The sequence below is a fragment of the Venturia canescens genome, chromosome 3, assembly GCF_019457755.1.
Source record: "Venturia canescens isolate UGA chromosome 3, ASM1945775v1, whole genome shotgun sequence".
Classification (NCBI taxonomy): Eukaryota; Metazoa; Arthropoda; class Insecta; order Hymenoptera; family Ichneumonidae; genus Venturia; species Venturia canescens.
The window spans coordinates 2,631,613-2,647,414 of NC_057423.1; the positions used below are offsets into that span (position 1 = coordinate 2,631,613).

General features: G+C 38.9%; 2 protein-coding genes across 4 annotated transcripts; one reads left to right on the plus strand and one right to left on the minus strand.

The window, feature by feature from the left end:
• The first annotated feature begins 352 nt into the window (after positions 1-352).
• On the plus strand, positions 353-11,223 carry msps (msps cytoskeleton-associated protein 5). Of its 3 annotated transcripts, none has more exons than XM_043413821.1 (17): positions 353-589; positions 1,067-1,123; positions 1,733-1,926; positions 2,123-2,449; positions 2,582-6,203; positions 6,302-6,513; positions 6,996-7,139; positions 7,802-7,972; positions 8,114-8,276; positions 8,361-8,519; positions 8,746-8,933; positions 9,005-9,167; positions 9,328-9,501; positions 9,561-9,725; positions 9,911-10,085; positions 10,189-10,347; positions 10,476-11,223. In XM_043413821.1, the coding sequence occupies exons 2-16, from the start codon at positions 1,067-1,069 to the stop codon at positions 10,320-10,322; spliced, it is 6,048 nt and encodes a 2,015-aa protein (XP_043269756.1). In that variant the 5' UTR covers positions 353-589; the 3' UTR covers positions 10,323-10,347; positions 10,476-11,223. The 3 variants fall into 3 exon arrangements, with proteins under 3 accessions (XP_043269756.1, XP_043269757.1, XP_043269758.1); XM_043413822.1 differs by having other exon boundaries at positions 9,576-9,725; XM_043413823.1 differs by lacking the exon at positions 6,996-7,139.
• LOC122407532 (transmembrane protein 165) lies at positions 11,023-15,063 on the minus strand. Its single transcript, XM_043413825.1, has 6 exons — positions 14,730-15,063; positions 14,412-14,616; positions 13,518-13,693; positions 13,085-13,267; positions 12,877-12,982; positions 11,023-12,779 (listed from the first exon to the last, which is right to left on the minus strand). The coding sequence occupies exons 1-6, from the start codon at positions 14,880-14,882 to the stop codon at positions 12,703-12,705; spliced, it is 900 nt and encodes a 299-aa protein (XP_043269760.1). The 5' UTR covers positions 14,883-15,063; the 3' UTR covers positions 11,023-12,702.
• Between the last annotated feature and the right edge of the window lie 739 nt (positions 15,064-15,802).

Genomic DNA, 15,802 nt, shown 5'->3' on the forward strand with positions numbered 1-15,802 from the left:
CAGCGTATTGCCGCGACAAATCGACGGTTGGTAAAAAAAATAATTGATTTTTGTTATAGAGACGCTATTCTATCGAAATGAGACGATGAACGTTTGTTGATTAATCTATTTTTTCTCATTCGAAGCCAAAAGATGAAGGCGCTAAGAATGGATATGGGTGTCATTAATTCTTGGGAAGAAAATATTTATTTTTTCTTACATTTTTCGTTTGTGATAATCTTTCAAACACTTATCGCTTAATGGTAAATTTTTACTGTGCATGGCAGTATTAATTCCTCCCATGTAGATGGCGCATAATAAAAATACCATTTATAGTTCCTCCTCTGAAAAAGGCTACTATTTCGCGTCTGACAGTTATAAACGGGTGTTTGAAAATCCTGGTGGCGAATTAAATGGCCGCTGAAAAAGACGTTATCGACGTTCGTGTCCGCGAGTATTCAGTGATTTTGAATCAGTACGATTGAGAAATTGGTTGATTTGAATCTTCGATTCGGGGGTTCGAAGTAGAGCAAAGAGAGAAAAATATCACCCGGTGTTCTTGAGAGAGCTCGGGCTCCGTTGAGTTCTCGAGTTACCCGTTTCCCTCATCGTAAGTAAAATATATCTTGAAGAAAAAAATAAAAAAGTAATGAAGAAGAAAAATCTTCGAATTCCCATTATTTCGGTTATGACAAGACATTGTATAACTATTTTTATTCTTGCAATTGCGCCTCTCTTCGATCACTCGAGACGTCAATCCGGTGATTTACACGCGCCCGCGCACAAAGTTTCTTTGTACATTGCACGCATATGCATTTCTTCTCTTTGCGTATACGATCGTCCATTATATAAAAATTCCACCCACATGAAATCGAGTCCTCGTTAAAATGATAATAAACATTTATTCATTCAAAACGCACGATTTCTTATGACTATATTCGTTTCGCAAATCATTTATTATCGTTTCTAGTTACACACACATATAGGTATAGTTTCACTCATTCGAGTTATCGTCTCCATTGTTTTGTTTTGTTTTTTTTTTCACCAATTTTCGAATAATGGATTTAATTGTTGTTTCCATATGAAGATGGAGGAAGAAACGGAGTATACAAAATTACCACTTGAGGATCGCTGCGTCCACAAGGTAAGGCTTATTAAACCAGATTCTGCTTGAAGTAGCAGGATCGAAAACTCGCTTGTCTATTCTCTTGTGGAAAATAATCGGCCCTCAAAATACGGGGGATTTAATTTTGATATTTATTTTTGAATTTTGAATTTTCAGCTTCCAATTGTTTTAGAATAAAATGCAAATTTTTTATTTCATTTCAACATTAAATTAAATTTTTTTCTAGATCAATTTTTTCTAGAAAAACTAGCAAAATGGCACTTTTAATATATCTCAAATATGCTCAATTATTGCTTTTTATATTCCATTATTTTCCATCAAAGAGCAATGTAAAAGGTTTTCTGTATAATTTAGCTTATTTTAATTTAATGGTTATTTATCTTATTAAGAAAGTAAGTCACATGATATTGACGTTATCTTACTACATCAGCATTTATTTTTGCACTCTACAATAAATATGAAATAATAATCAACTGAGTCGCCAATTATGTAACTGTAGTTTGATCACAGAAATCACTGTGGTCGATTGTTGGCTAGATGAGAATCAAGAACCGTCCACTGTTATTGAAAATGAAAGTTTGAACGAATGATATTTTCAACAATATCTTAATTTCTCAATTTTTGCAGTCCTGGAAAGCCCGGTTGCACGGCTATGAGGAATGTTCCAAGAAATTTCAATGTATTGACGATGAAAAATCACCGGAATGGAACAAGTTCCTGGGACTTGTGAAAAAATTTGTGGTCGACAGCAATGCAGCTGCTCAGGAGAAAGGATTGGAAGCAGCTCTGGCATTCATCGAAAACGCAGCATGTGCCGGAAAGTAAGTTTTGGTTTGGTCTCACATTATTCTTCGGGCTTCTGTGAGGAATCAATGATAAAAGTGTAGAAAAAACATGTTTATATCTGTAAACTACAAAAATGTTGAAAATGAGGACAACCGTTTTGGATCGGTTTCCATTATTTCTTATTACAAGTGGTAAAAAACTAATGACTGATTTCACAATTCAATTAACCAGGACAGTTGGTGAAGTAATGAGTGGAATAGTAAGCAAATGTATCGCAGCCCCGAAGATGAAAACGAAGGAATTAGCAGTTCAAATTACCCTTATGTTCGTTGAGATAGAAAAACACGAAGCTGTGCAGGAGGAATTGATGAAAGGAACAGAGGCCAAAAACCCTAAAATTGTATCTGCTTGTATAGCTACTCTGACTCTTGCCCTCAAAGAATTTGGGCCCAAAGTTATGAACGTTAAACCTCTGATGAAAAAAATACCCGGCTTCTTAGAGGACCGTGACAAAGGTGTACGCGACGAGGGAAAAGTTATGGTCGTTGAGATTTACAGGTAATTTATATTTTCTGTTTTTAACCAAAAGCAAGTAGAACGTTAAAAATGATTCCGAACTTTTTCAAAGAACAAGGATTTCATTTTGTTGAATTTTTCCAATCATTTTGATTAAAAATTTTTTAATTTTAGATGGATTGGTGTACCATTGAAACAGCAACTGAACAGTTTGAAGCCGGTGACCATGAGCGAATTAGAGATAGAATTTGGAAAATTGACCGACAGCAAAGCAGTTCCATCGCGTTATTTGAGATCGCAAAAGCCAAAGGTGATGTCGATCGATCCAGGAAGTGGGGTGGGCGGTGGTGACGGCGCGAGTAACGAGGATGACGATGACCAAGAGTCCGCAGCGGTTGATATAGATCCGTACGAGTTAATCGATCCGGTGGACATTCTGTCGAAATTACCGAAAGATTTTTACGACAAGGTTGAGGCGAAAAAATGGCAAGAACGTAAGGAAGCTCTCGAGGCGCTTGAGACACTAACGAAAAATCCAAAACTCGAGAGCGGTGAGTACGGGGATGTGGTGAGAGTTTTGAAGAAAATAATAAGCAAAGATTCGAACGTGGTCGTGGTCACTCTGGCGGTTAAATGTCTCACGGGTCTGGCGACGGGTTTGAAAAAGCGGTTCCAGACTTACGCAGGAGCTTGTCTGCCAGCGGTTCTCGAGAAATTCCGTGAGAAGAAGCCAAACGTCGTGGCGACACTCCGGGAAGCTGCGGATGCCATATTTTTGACTATTAACATCGAATCGATGATGGAGGACGCACTTGCGGCTTTGGACAATAAGAACCCGGCCGTTAAAGCCGAAACCGCAGCATTTCTGTCTCGTAGTTTCGCTCGAACTCCTCCGGCGAGTTTGAACAAAAAATTGCTGAAAGCGTACAGCGCGGCTCTTCTGAAGACTCTGAACGAGCCGGATCCTACAGTACGAGACAACTCGGCGGAGGCACTGGGCACGGCGATGAAATTGGTCGGAGAAAAAGCGATGCTGCCTTTCGTGACGGACATCGATCCCTTAAAAATGGCCAAAATCAAAGAGTGCTCGGAAAAGGCGGTGATTCATGTGAAAATTTCGGGTCCACCGAGAAAAACTGAGCGTCCGAGTACAGCTCCAGCGAAAATGGCGAACGAGGGGAAAGCCAAGGAATCGAGTGAGACGACTTCGAAAACAACAGCCAAAAGGCCAAACACGACGGCAACGAAACGATCGGCAACGATGAAAAAATCGACGACTTCGTCAACGACGAATCTCGCTGGTTCGGCGGCCTCGAAAAAATCGTCGAGTAAAACTCAACCTGAAAAAAATCTCAGTAGTGAGGAAGTTGACGAATTGGCATCGCAGATGTTGTCTCCCGAAATAATATCCGGCCTGACCGACAGCAATTGGAAAACGCGTTTGAGCGCTTCGGAACAATTGTCCGAAGCGATAAGTCAAATGGAAAGTTCAGAAGTCAATTGTCAAGTGATCGTTCGTACTCTTGGGAAAAAACCTGGCTTCAAAGACACCAATTTTCAAGTCGCCAAACTGCGTCTCGAGATCGTCAAGATGCTCGCTGAGAATTATACGTTTTCCCCGACGACTTCGGAATATTGTATAATGGATGTGACGGAGAAATTGGGCGATGCTAAGAACAGCTCGATCGCGAGTGAAACCCTGACAGCAATCGCCGAAGCAACCAGCTTCGAAATGGTCGCCAACGAAGCTGCAGCGTTCGCATTTAACCAGAAAAATCCCAAAGTACAACAGGAAACTTTGCGTTGGTTAGGAAACGCTCTCCTGGAGTTCGGGTGCACCCTGAACGTCAAAGGTCTGATGGAAAGCGTGAAGAAGGCGATATCCGCAACGAATCCAGCGGTGCGAACCCAGGCGATTGCGTTGCTTGGAACCTTGTACATTTTCGTAGGTAGATCTTTGTTGATGTTTTTCGAGAACGAAAAACCAGCTCTGAGGCAACAGATCGAACAAGAGTGCGATAAACGCAGCGGGGAAACACCGCCAGCGCCGATTCGTGGACCAAAAACGAAGTCGACTCGCCCGGCGAGAGGGAATGTGGATTACGAGGCGGAGGAGCGAGACGAGATGTGCGACAGCCAACCGGAAATGAATGATCTTCTGCCTCGAGTCGACATTAGCAGCCAGGTAACGGAGAGTCTATTGGCGGAGTTGGCGGATAAAAATTGGAAGGTTCGTAACGAAGCATTGCAGAAAATCAGTGCGATATTGAGCGAAGCTCGACTGTTGAAAGGTTCGATTGGCGAACTGCCGCGTGGACTCGCTCCTCGCTTAGTCGACAGTAACACGAGAATAGCTCAAACGACTTTGGGGATTTGTGAGACTCTCGCAACCGCAATGGGACCACCAGCAAAACAGCACATTCGTACTCTCTTCCCAGGTTTCGTTCAGTGCCTCGGCGACTCCAAAACGTGGATTCGAAGCGCAGCGATAACCTGTATAAACACGTGGGGCGAAGAGTGCGGCTACAAGGAATTTTTCGACGGCGAGATGATCGCCACTGCCCTTAAATCTGGCTCCCCGACTCTCCGCACCGAACTCTGGGCTTGGTTGGCTTGCAAATTACCGCCGATCCCGGTCAAACAAATATGCAAAGAAGAATTACTCGCTTGCGTACCATATTTGTACAGCAATCTCGAGGACCGGAATTCCGACGTGAGGAAAAATGCTCAGGAAGCTGTACTCGGGTTTATGATACATTTATCGTACGAGGGAATGGCAAGGCAAACCGAAAAGCTTAAGCCAGGCTCGAAGAGCGTGGTGCTCGGAGCTCTGGACAAAGCTCGCCCGAATTTGCCGGTGAAACCGCTGCCTTCCAAGAAAATCGCGCCGCCCGAAGAATCTGCTCACAGAGTTGTGAAAGGCGGAGGGAAAACTGCGAAGACCGCCACGAAAGGGAAAGCGGGAAGTGCCAACGCGAAACCGGGAAGCGCGCGCAAGAAGGCAGACGACGAGGGCGCAGGGAACGCCGGATCGAACGACAACGGCGGCCCTCTTCTCGTCGTCAATAATCTCAAACATCAAAGACTCATTGACGAACAAAAGTTGAAAGTCATCAAGTGGAACTTCACGACCCCGAGGGAAGAGTTCGTCGACTTGCTCAAAGAGCTCATGGGCTCAGCGGGTGTCAATAAAACTCTGATCGCCAACATGTTTCACGTCGATTTTCGTTATCACCTCAAAGCTATCGAGTCTTTGACCGAGGATCTGCAAGACAATAGCAAAGCTCTAGTTTCCAATTTGGATCTCATTCTCAAGTGGTTGACTTTACGTTTCTTCGATACAAATCCTTCGGTTGTTCACAAAGGACTCGAGTATCTTCAGACCGTTTTCACTCGGCTTATCGAGGACGAATATCACATGCTCGAGAACGAGGCAGCCTCCTTCATTCCTTACCTCGTTACTAAAATCGGAGATCCTAAAGATACTGTGCGCATGGGAGTTCGAGCTTTGTTCAGGCAAATTGCTCTCGTCTATCCAGTCAGCAAATTATTCTCGTACGTAATGGAAGGACTCAAATCCAAAAACGCTCGACAGAGGACCGAGTGCCTCGATCAACTTGGATCTCTCATCGAAAATTATGGCATTTCTGTCTGCCAACCCTCACCTACCGCTGCGCTTCGAGAAGTCGCTAAACAAATTGCTGATCGTGATAACTCTGTTAGAAACGCTGCTCTCAATTGCATCGTTCAAGCTTATTTCCTCGAGGGTGAACGGATCATCAAGCTGGTGGGTCAGGTAACAGATTTTTCTCCAGCTTATTTCCATTTGAATTTCGTCTCGTCCGCGTTGCTTTTGTTCATCCAAATTATATTTTCCTTATTATATTTTCACAGATTTCGGAAAAGGACTTGTCACTTTTGGAAGAACGTATTAAGAGAGCGGCTAAAAATCGACCTGTCAAATCTGCGTCGTCGGCAAGAATCTCAGTTCCCGTAGCCGCGGTCAGTGCTACAGTTGCGGCTGACGACGGAGATGCTGATTACGACGAGGAGAACGAGGACGATGAGCCTGTCGAGGAACCGGAAGATCTCGTTCCGGAAGACAGGTACAAACACACGAATTCCATCCAATTTTCTACGTCGATAGCTTTTTTCATTTTTCTAGTATGTTGGAATTACGGTAATGGACAAAATAGATTTATAGATTATTATTTGAGTTCTTTTATTCATTTCAACATTTTTCTGATCGTTTGAATCAAAGTTCTATGAAAGCAACTTTCGAATGTCAATTATAGTATTAGTAAATACACAAAATTGAATGCTATTAATTGCACTTGACGGCGATCTTTTAGCGGAAAAAAATTCAAAGTCATGAAATTCACGAGTCGATTTTATGGCCGATTTGTCTGAGATTTTGAAAAATTTGAAGGCAGGAATCGCGGAGATTATTTGAAAAATAACATCACAAAAATTCAGAATATCCGAAGATGCTGTTTTGAATTTGTTTCTTCCAATTTTAAAAGAAGGTACACGACAACAAAGTAATAAATCGCGTTCTCTTCTCTCTATTTTCGAAATACGTCTCTAGGGACAATAATCTTAAGAAAGACTCGGCAACGAAGGAAGATAAGAAGGTTGACGAACCGATCACAATCCTGGTGACAGAGGCAAAAAAAGAAGAAGATACGCCGATCCAAGTCGACGATAACGGCAATCACGATATTAAGAAAACGTTTGTTTTGGAAAAACTTTTTTTTCGTTTTCGCACCTTGTCTCGTTAGGGGATTTCCTGGTGTTGGGAAGTAGCCAAAAGAAGACAGGAAAAAAGTGATTGTTCACGTCCAACCCTGATTTTGCTCGACCCATATTTCTTTACCATAGTGCAGGAATTGTCCCTGAAAGTTTATTAGGATTACCTTGGATGAATTACACAGTTTCGAGATTCCACACTTGAACGGAAATCTGGAAAAACCCAGCTTTATTTCAGACATTTACCGAGCATCGATTTTCGTTCAGGAAACTACTAAAAAAATCACAAAATTTCAGCAACAAATTCACTTCAGGCGATGAAAACAAATTTTCAGTTTATGTGCTGATTAATTCTTAGAGCCAAGTTGTTAATTATTATTCATTAATTTAATTTTCAAATATCAATGTTCGATAATATTGATAAGAAGAGAAAGCATTGGCATCAATATCCGTGTAATTCATCCTCAACGAAGTGTGCACGAACGTTCGAGTCGTAGATTGATATTGTGGAGTAGTGCAGCTGCGTGAGAGGGTGTGGGAAAACTGAGGAATTGTGTATCAACAAATGTGTGTATTTTCGCGTACGAAAAGGGATAATTATTGAAATTGAAAGTATACAATGTTTGCATATTTTTAATCCTCCAGACATCCATCGCCAACAACGAGAGCCAAGACTTCCGGGCCTTTTGGGCTGGATATGGACTTTTTGAAGAAACTCGAAGAAAGTGCACCTGTAAGATGGAAAGTCCCGAATCTTGTTGACCCCGCTTGGGATCCTAATGAGAGTATTAGTGCTCTGAAATCACCAACTTCGGTGTAAGTATGAAAAGACCACGTAAAATATGAGTGTAGTTTGCTCACAATTTCATGCCAGTATTGAAAATCTGTTGGGGATTTTTTACTTCTTTTAAATTTCTGTTCGAAGTTTTACAACGATTTCGTTATTTTTTGAAATAGTGTTCCGTCGCTCACACCACCGAAATTGGTCGTGTCCAGAACCGGATTATTATCACCAGTAACGACGCCTCCGACGAAAGAAGACCGCCTGGAAAGAACAATTTTGTCCATGGCTAGCCTCGATCTCCCAATAGCTATTCAATCTATGAATGCTATTGAAACCGTAATTGCAGCCTTATTTTCTTCCAAAAAATCCATACTGCAACAAAACGATTAGCAACGTAATTGATTTTTTATCCTTTTGCAGCTGTTACAAAGCGACCAAGTTACGATGATGCAAAGCAAAGAGGACAAATTCATAAGTTCGGTTACGATGCAGCTCAAGCTTTTGCAGACTTATCCTCTAAGACTGGACAGTGACGAAGTTATAAAAGGATTCCGAACGACCTTCGTCACCACATTGGCTGTGAGTAATGTGCCATTTTCTGTTCACTAAATGATTAAAAAAATTTTCTTTTTTTTGCGAATCCCATATTTTATGAATGAACCGGAAACGAATTTGATTTTCTATTCAGCTTCGATCAAAATACTCATTCGTTTAACTTGAATTTATTTATATTTTCAATAAACTCTCCAAAATGGGATTATTCGTGTAAGAGTTTGTGCATGGAAAATTGTTCCTAATTTTTCAGTTTTATAACACGGGGATTCTTGGAAAAAATGTACCGCCACTGATTCTTCAAGAACTTGTACATCAGATGATAACTCTTTTGGCTGAGAACAAATTGAAACCTCTGGATCACCCGGACGCATACACGCGCGTTATAAATAACATAGTCGTCAAAGTGATCGATCACTCGAATCACTCCACAGTAATTTGGTGAGATTCGAAAGTCCTTTTTGTATCTATTCTGGCTTGATTTTTGTTATAATTTTCTTCACGATTTTCAGCGTAATGATCAAAATACTGCATGGCTGTGCCGTGTCCAACGGACCTCCCAAATACGAGGAACTTGTCATGAAGTGTTTGTGGAAAATTGTCAAAGCCATTTCTGGGTGGGCCGGAGATTTGGATTACGATTCTATTCTCCTCGAAGTTCATCACTTCTTAAAGGTAAAAGTTTTGAATCGAATTTAACCGGGGAAATATTAATGCTAATGAGGAAACATTGCTTTGCTGGATTTTATCCAATTTTTGGGTGCTTAATATTTTATGAATGTCGAGGTTTTATGAATCAAAGGTTTACATTGAATTTTGTTTTTTTTTTCTTCAGGATTATCCAACCGCTTGGTGGAAGAAACGAAGCTCCGATATGCCGCTGCGAACGATAAAAACTCTGTTGCACAGTATGACAAAAGTGAAAGGAAGCACGATTCTCAGTCACATGACGAAAATCAATAATACCGAAGAATCGGAGTTGCAGTCTTATCTGGATCGGCTAATCGCGGTGAGTTTGAACCGTTTTCACGAGAACATCGTACACGAAGAATTCATAGTAATAAATAGAACAAATGTGTGCAGACGTTTAGACCGGATGAGATAAGCTCAGGAACAAGAACGATAACGAAATCTTCCAGTCAAGGAAGAGCGCCAAAACGATTATCGAAGTTCACCCACGAACAGTTGTCCGAAATTTTCAAAAAGATCGGATCCAAGCATCAAGTGCAGGAGGTGAGCCAATACAATTATTTCCTCAAGCAAAAACCATTATTTTACCTAACAATTTAAAAAATTACACATTGCAATATTTCACGCTTCATATCCGATATTCTACGGCATATCGAATTGATTTTTGTGACTTGATAATTTCGAATCGATCAAAAATTTATTCCGTTTCGTTTTTTTTTTGTTTGTAGGGTTTGGCTCAACTTTACGATTTTAAGCTCCAGCATCCAGAAGCGGATGTGCAACCTTTTCTAGTAAAGTCGCACCAATTCTTCCAAGATTTTATAGAGCAAGGTCTGAAAGACATCGACCAGGCGCGGAAGAGTCAAAACATAAATGCTCAGTGCAACAATCAATACACAACGGGTAAGTGAAATGAAAAAGAAGAGTTCGCTTATATTTCGTTGTTTTTACCGAAACTTCAAGTCTTTTCATGTCCCGAGCTAAATCTTTTCTTCTCTCTAAACAGATAACATCCCGTCAGAGACCCCAAGTATTACAGCCGAAAAAGGTGCTATGGATCCTATTCAGAGGCTAGAAAAATTGAGAGCTCTCGAGGCTCAATATCGAGCAATTTCACCGAACCAATCGAATCGTGCATGAAATCGCACCACGCAACATGCCCCAGGTAATTCGAGTTTCCTTGAAAAGAGTGAAATTCAAAAAATCCTTGAACCTTGTAATGTCTGCTGCCACTTATTTTTCGAGTAATAATTCATTTGGAAATAATTTTATATTCTGCCGTGTGTGTTACAGCGCTGTGGACATTTGGCGAGAAAAATCATGACAGCAAAAGGCCCCAACTATGTACCTAAATAATTGTCTCCCTCCTCCCCTCGTTAACGTCCAACTGTGAGATTATATCAGTACGAATTACAACAATCTATTTCAGCATCTAGTAGTTGCGGATAGTTTACAGTAATAATTCATGTGTTATGTTATATTAATCGTATTTATGGCTCTCGGTATGCGATTCAACGATATTAAGAAACGTAATGCTGATAATAATAATACTATCGCATCCGAGTAATAGTTGTTAGATTTGTTTTATTTTTTAATTAATTTAGTAGTATCTTTTTGTATTGCGTTATTTTTTTAAATATAAAATAAATAGCCATTAAAAACAGGACATGAAACAAATTGATCGTAGAACGATATTGTCAAATTTAAATATGAATATTCACTCTTATAATTTATGTTATAAAAGCAGGTTGTAACGAAACTTACCTTTTTGAGCTCATATCCACACATAATATACGTGGACTTGTAATAAAAGAGAAATACGAAAAAAAAAATCAAAATGTAGTGGCGTTTAAATACGTCGTATATTCTTTATTGATCTTGAAAGCATTTGCGCTAACGTGACACGAGTCGATCTAATTTAGTGTCGCAACGATAATAATAACAGTAACGTGTGACATTTTTATCAGTGTCTCAGCGATTTCTGTTCACCATTTGTTTCGAACATATTTTTGTGTTGAAATATATTTCTGCTCAAACGAAATTTTATTTCATGAAATTTATCATTTTATCAAATTGGCCTCAATAATCTCTTTCCGAACAGGATGAAATTTAGCACAAAAATAAAATGTTCTCCTCGTGAGATATATATTTTCTATATTTACGTAAAATTTGTTCTCCAACGAGACCAAGACAAATGTTAAACGAGGCTGACAAATTGTCGAATTATTTCCGCACGATTAATGATTCGAGAGTCGGAAGTAACGAGACCAAGGACTCTGTTACTCGCGCATAACGTTCGACACATCACGTATTGTCACATACTACACAGAAAAATACTCGACGAACAATTTTCGGAATTGAAAAATTGGGATATTTTGAAACATACTCAAAAATAACAACAATTTTACGACACTTTTGAACTTAGTATTTCCGCTTTTTAACAATAAACATCTCTCAATAATACAAAATTCTTGTATCGCATTGATCATTCTCCATACAAATTATTTTATCAGTTTTTTTCATACATTTTTTTCATTTCGGTTCCTTTGTCGTCAGTTCTTCTTATCACTTGTCTCAAGGACTAAGTAGCCCTCTAGGATGAAGGTAAAAATGTCCATTTATACGTTGATGAATTGTATGGTGATATAAAAAAATATAATACTCGAGGGTACGAATAAAGTACCGCATAGTATCTCTCTTTCTTTTTCTCAAGATTTTGTAATACTATACCGCGCTGGTGGACTGTACATCTTTACAATTGTTAATAATGTTTTATATACACGTATGGGACACTCCATATTAGTTCGAGGATCTGTGCCCCAATAAAAAAAAAAAAAAACAACAACAACAATGAACCAGCAAATTATAAAAATGGAGTGGAAATTATCGCTATGATTTACATTCTGATTGGCTCAGATTCAGAAATCGTTGTTTACCCTGAAAACCATTTTCTCTATAAAATAAAATAAGTAAATTGGAAATATTGAATGAATCCCTCCTATTTTTACGAAAGGGTTTCTCATTTCAATTAATTCACGTGCACAAATCTTTTTGAGCCCAAACTCTTCCAATACTACGGTCAAGTACACTAGTCGCACAAATAATTTTCGAGTGTTTTTAAGAGCGGCCGAGCTTCGTTTTTTCGAAGGCATCGGTCATATTTTCTTCTCTGATATCGTAAAATGTATTTTTCCTTAAATTTATAGTTTCATTGTGATGCGAATCAATGCTTGCGAGCGCGGAGGAAGGGGCGCGTGATGAATCTCATTAAAATTGTATCTAAGATTTCTGTACAAATTGTAGTGTAGACTTATCAGCTAGAAAAGGATATTTCCAGATAAAACGATCAAACGGGGACAGATGAAAAATGAACTTTGTAAACCTCCTTAGACGCGGAATGTCCCAATACATTTGTACACATTTGAATGTTCGTATGTATCGGTAATACGCAGAATAATTCTAAACAAGTACAATTATTAGTCGGAATATGATTCGCTCAACGGATAGATTTCCTTCGAATTCACACATCCTCCGAAGGATTTATGAAGAGTGCGGTGAGCGCGAATACTAGGAAAACTATTCCTCCGATAATCGTAACTGCAATTAACAAATCGTAAATTATTGATCAATCAAAATGAATCAACGTTGATGGAAGGTTGCTTTGTCTCGTGCAAAAACAAACGAAATTGCTCACCTGTACGGACGGATATTCTTTGTGCTATCATGCGACCACCGAGAACTGCGAGTCCTGTACAAAACGAGTGACCCAAAACTCCACCGACCACAACTCCGTAGACGTCCTGGGAAAAGAACAATTGTCTTTATTCATTTATCCGAGGAAGATCGTTTATATTCCTCCAATTATCAATGTATCGAGGGAATGAAATAATCATGTTTGTTACTTCTCGTGCAGCCAAAATTATCGTCGTAAGTTGAGAACGATCGCCCCATTCTGCTAAGAACGTTAAAGTGAACGCCTGGAGAAAAATCCTCGAAAGTATCATGAAGGCGCTCGTTTTCTTCGTTTTCCTCAATACCCCCGTTTCAGGATCTTGAACCACCGTACTCACGGTTTCTTTTTCAAACTTTCAAAAAAATAAAAATGGTAGGTATTCAAGTTTCTCGTGATTAATATTCAAAAGACAGAGAAGTAAAAATCAAAAAATGGCTCTTTCTTTGAAAATTGTATTCAAATATTATGAAACTTTTTTCTTATTTTTCTCCCAATTAATAGATAAGTTAAGACTCTGATAGATTTGCGATAGGATATTTTTTTCTATTCACTGCTAAAATTATTAACATAATTATGTTTGTTTTTTCTTAATACATCAATACCTCGTCTTCACGTTTTCTCAAATCTGATTGGACTTCCTCCAGTTCCTCCTGAGCTTCTGTCGGGGACATATAATAACCGTCCCTCAACATTTTCAATCCAAAAAGGGCAAACAGCGCCGTTGAAATGTAATAAGTGTAGGCACGTGGAATAATAGTAGCAGCATAGCCAAACAAAACTGTATGGAAAAGAATTTTTAAAGATTATTAATCTCAAGAATACACAAACATTTACGTAGACAAGATCTTCGAGCCTCACGTATTTTCTATTGAAAAAAAAGGTTCTTTGTCAACAAAGTATGAAAAACTGGTTTTCAACTGACTTTCGGTACTCATGCAACTGGAAATATCCCTTAATAGGGTACCGAGACAGAAAAACAGCATGGAAGTTGTGAAAAGAGTATCAGCGCTTTTGGGAACTTTTCCAGCAATTGGATCAATATCTCTGGTCGTTGAAAACATACATTTTGAAATATTATTTCAATTTTTATTATAAAAAAAAAGCCAAGAAGACTTCATAAAAAGTTTTTGTTTTGTATCATAGAAATGTTTTCTTTTATACTCTCGCGGTATTTTTATTTTTCAGCCAGTATCAATGCTATTGTATGGTTTTCTTTGATATCATGAGATTTGTGAGAGAAATGAAAATTGAGTGGATACGGGTGACTTTGATGTTTTTAGATTCAAAACTTCCCTAAGAAAATTGAGATATAAATTTTTGGTTTTGTTTTCTGTCCTAGAGGAAAATATAAACAATTAACGAATTGCGCTCAACAGATTTGTGGGTTGAGATTAATTTATATTTTACTGATTCAAAATCCAGTAAGCGGAAATCTTTTCACCAAAATTTGTCGTTTGATAATATACTTTTGAGATTCAGCAAACAAAAAGTCTCACCTGAAAGAACTGTCATAAGAGCCAAGGCACCGATCGCTCCAGCAAAAACTGTCAGCCTCGGATGTCTCATTGCCATGATAGCAGCAATGAAAAATGTCTTGTCGCCCAATTCTGAGACAACAATGACGGAGAGTGAAGCAACGAATGCATGAAGAAAACCGAGATCTCCTGGGATCAGTGAGCTCGCAGTGGATTCTTGATTATTCTGAAAAATTTTCGATCTCAATTAAACAACTGTTTTGAGTGATCGCGATTGATCACGCGCAAGTGCTAATTAAGTATATATGTATAGATACAGAGATATAAAATATAACTTACAATAGGAGTAAAAGCATCTTCCGATTTTGGCATTTCTCGCGGTATTTTTTCCCCTATCACCACTGCCAATGAACAATAAATAAATGTAACAATAACGAGAGTGTGATTGCTAAACGAGCCGATGCTCGGATATCGCGATAATTTGATGTTCATTTTTTATAGTGTTGAAAAATTCTTTCGATCATTCATAAATTTTGTGTACGTCCGCACGGTCCGCACTCCGCACTCACGACTTGTAATTTCAACTCAACCTGCTGGCCTGTCGTCCAGGCAGTATATATATAATCTTTATATATCGATGAGTGCCTTTAGGTCTGCAATCCCACAGTCGGCAGTTCTGGCGGTTCTGGCGTGCACGAAAAATTTATTTCATGTAGATGTAGAACGCGAAGTGGGGTTATCGAGGCGTTTTTCACGCTTCGCTTATCACCGCGAGGGTCGTTGCAAACGTGGTCTTCGATTTTTTGAATTACTCTCTCGTGAAAACGATTTCTTTTGTTGGATTTTTAGTATTCATTATTTTTTAGTATTTACGGATATTGTCACGGATACTTTCAAGGACAGACTCATGCAAAATTCCAAGTATATCATTCGGAACGATTACAAGCAAGCTGGTGAGATCTCATTAGATGACTCGATTAATTTTTGATACGTCTTCAAAAATTATTTACATTTTCTTTTGTTTCTTAATGGATTTTTAATTGAAATTCAAAATTGATAACAGTTTGTTGCCGAGCATTGATAATTCCTTTTATCGACGTCATAAATGAAGAAAACGATCGAATTATGCGATTGTAAATTTGTGTATTCATCGTTTTCTTTTGAAAAATGGCACGACGAACTCGAAGAATGATTTTTTTCACAATATGGAAATAGGTCTGAGTTTTCCGATTATACTTCAGTCATCTATCACGACGGAGCCGTTCATAAAATAGATCATCATAAAAAAAGTAAAAGTCTTGGAAAAAAAAACAATAAACGAATGGGGTTCGATCGATTATCGGTCAATTGTTATCGCAGTGTTCGATCATTCGAGATGAGATAATAAAGTCGTATATATACCTCCGAGAACT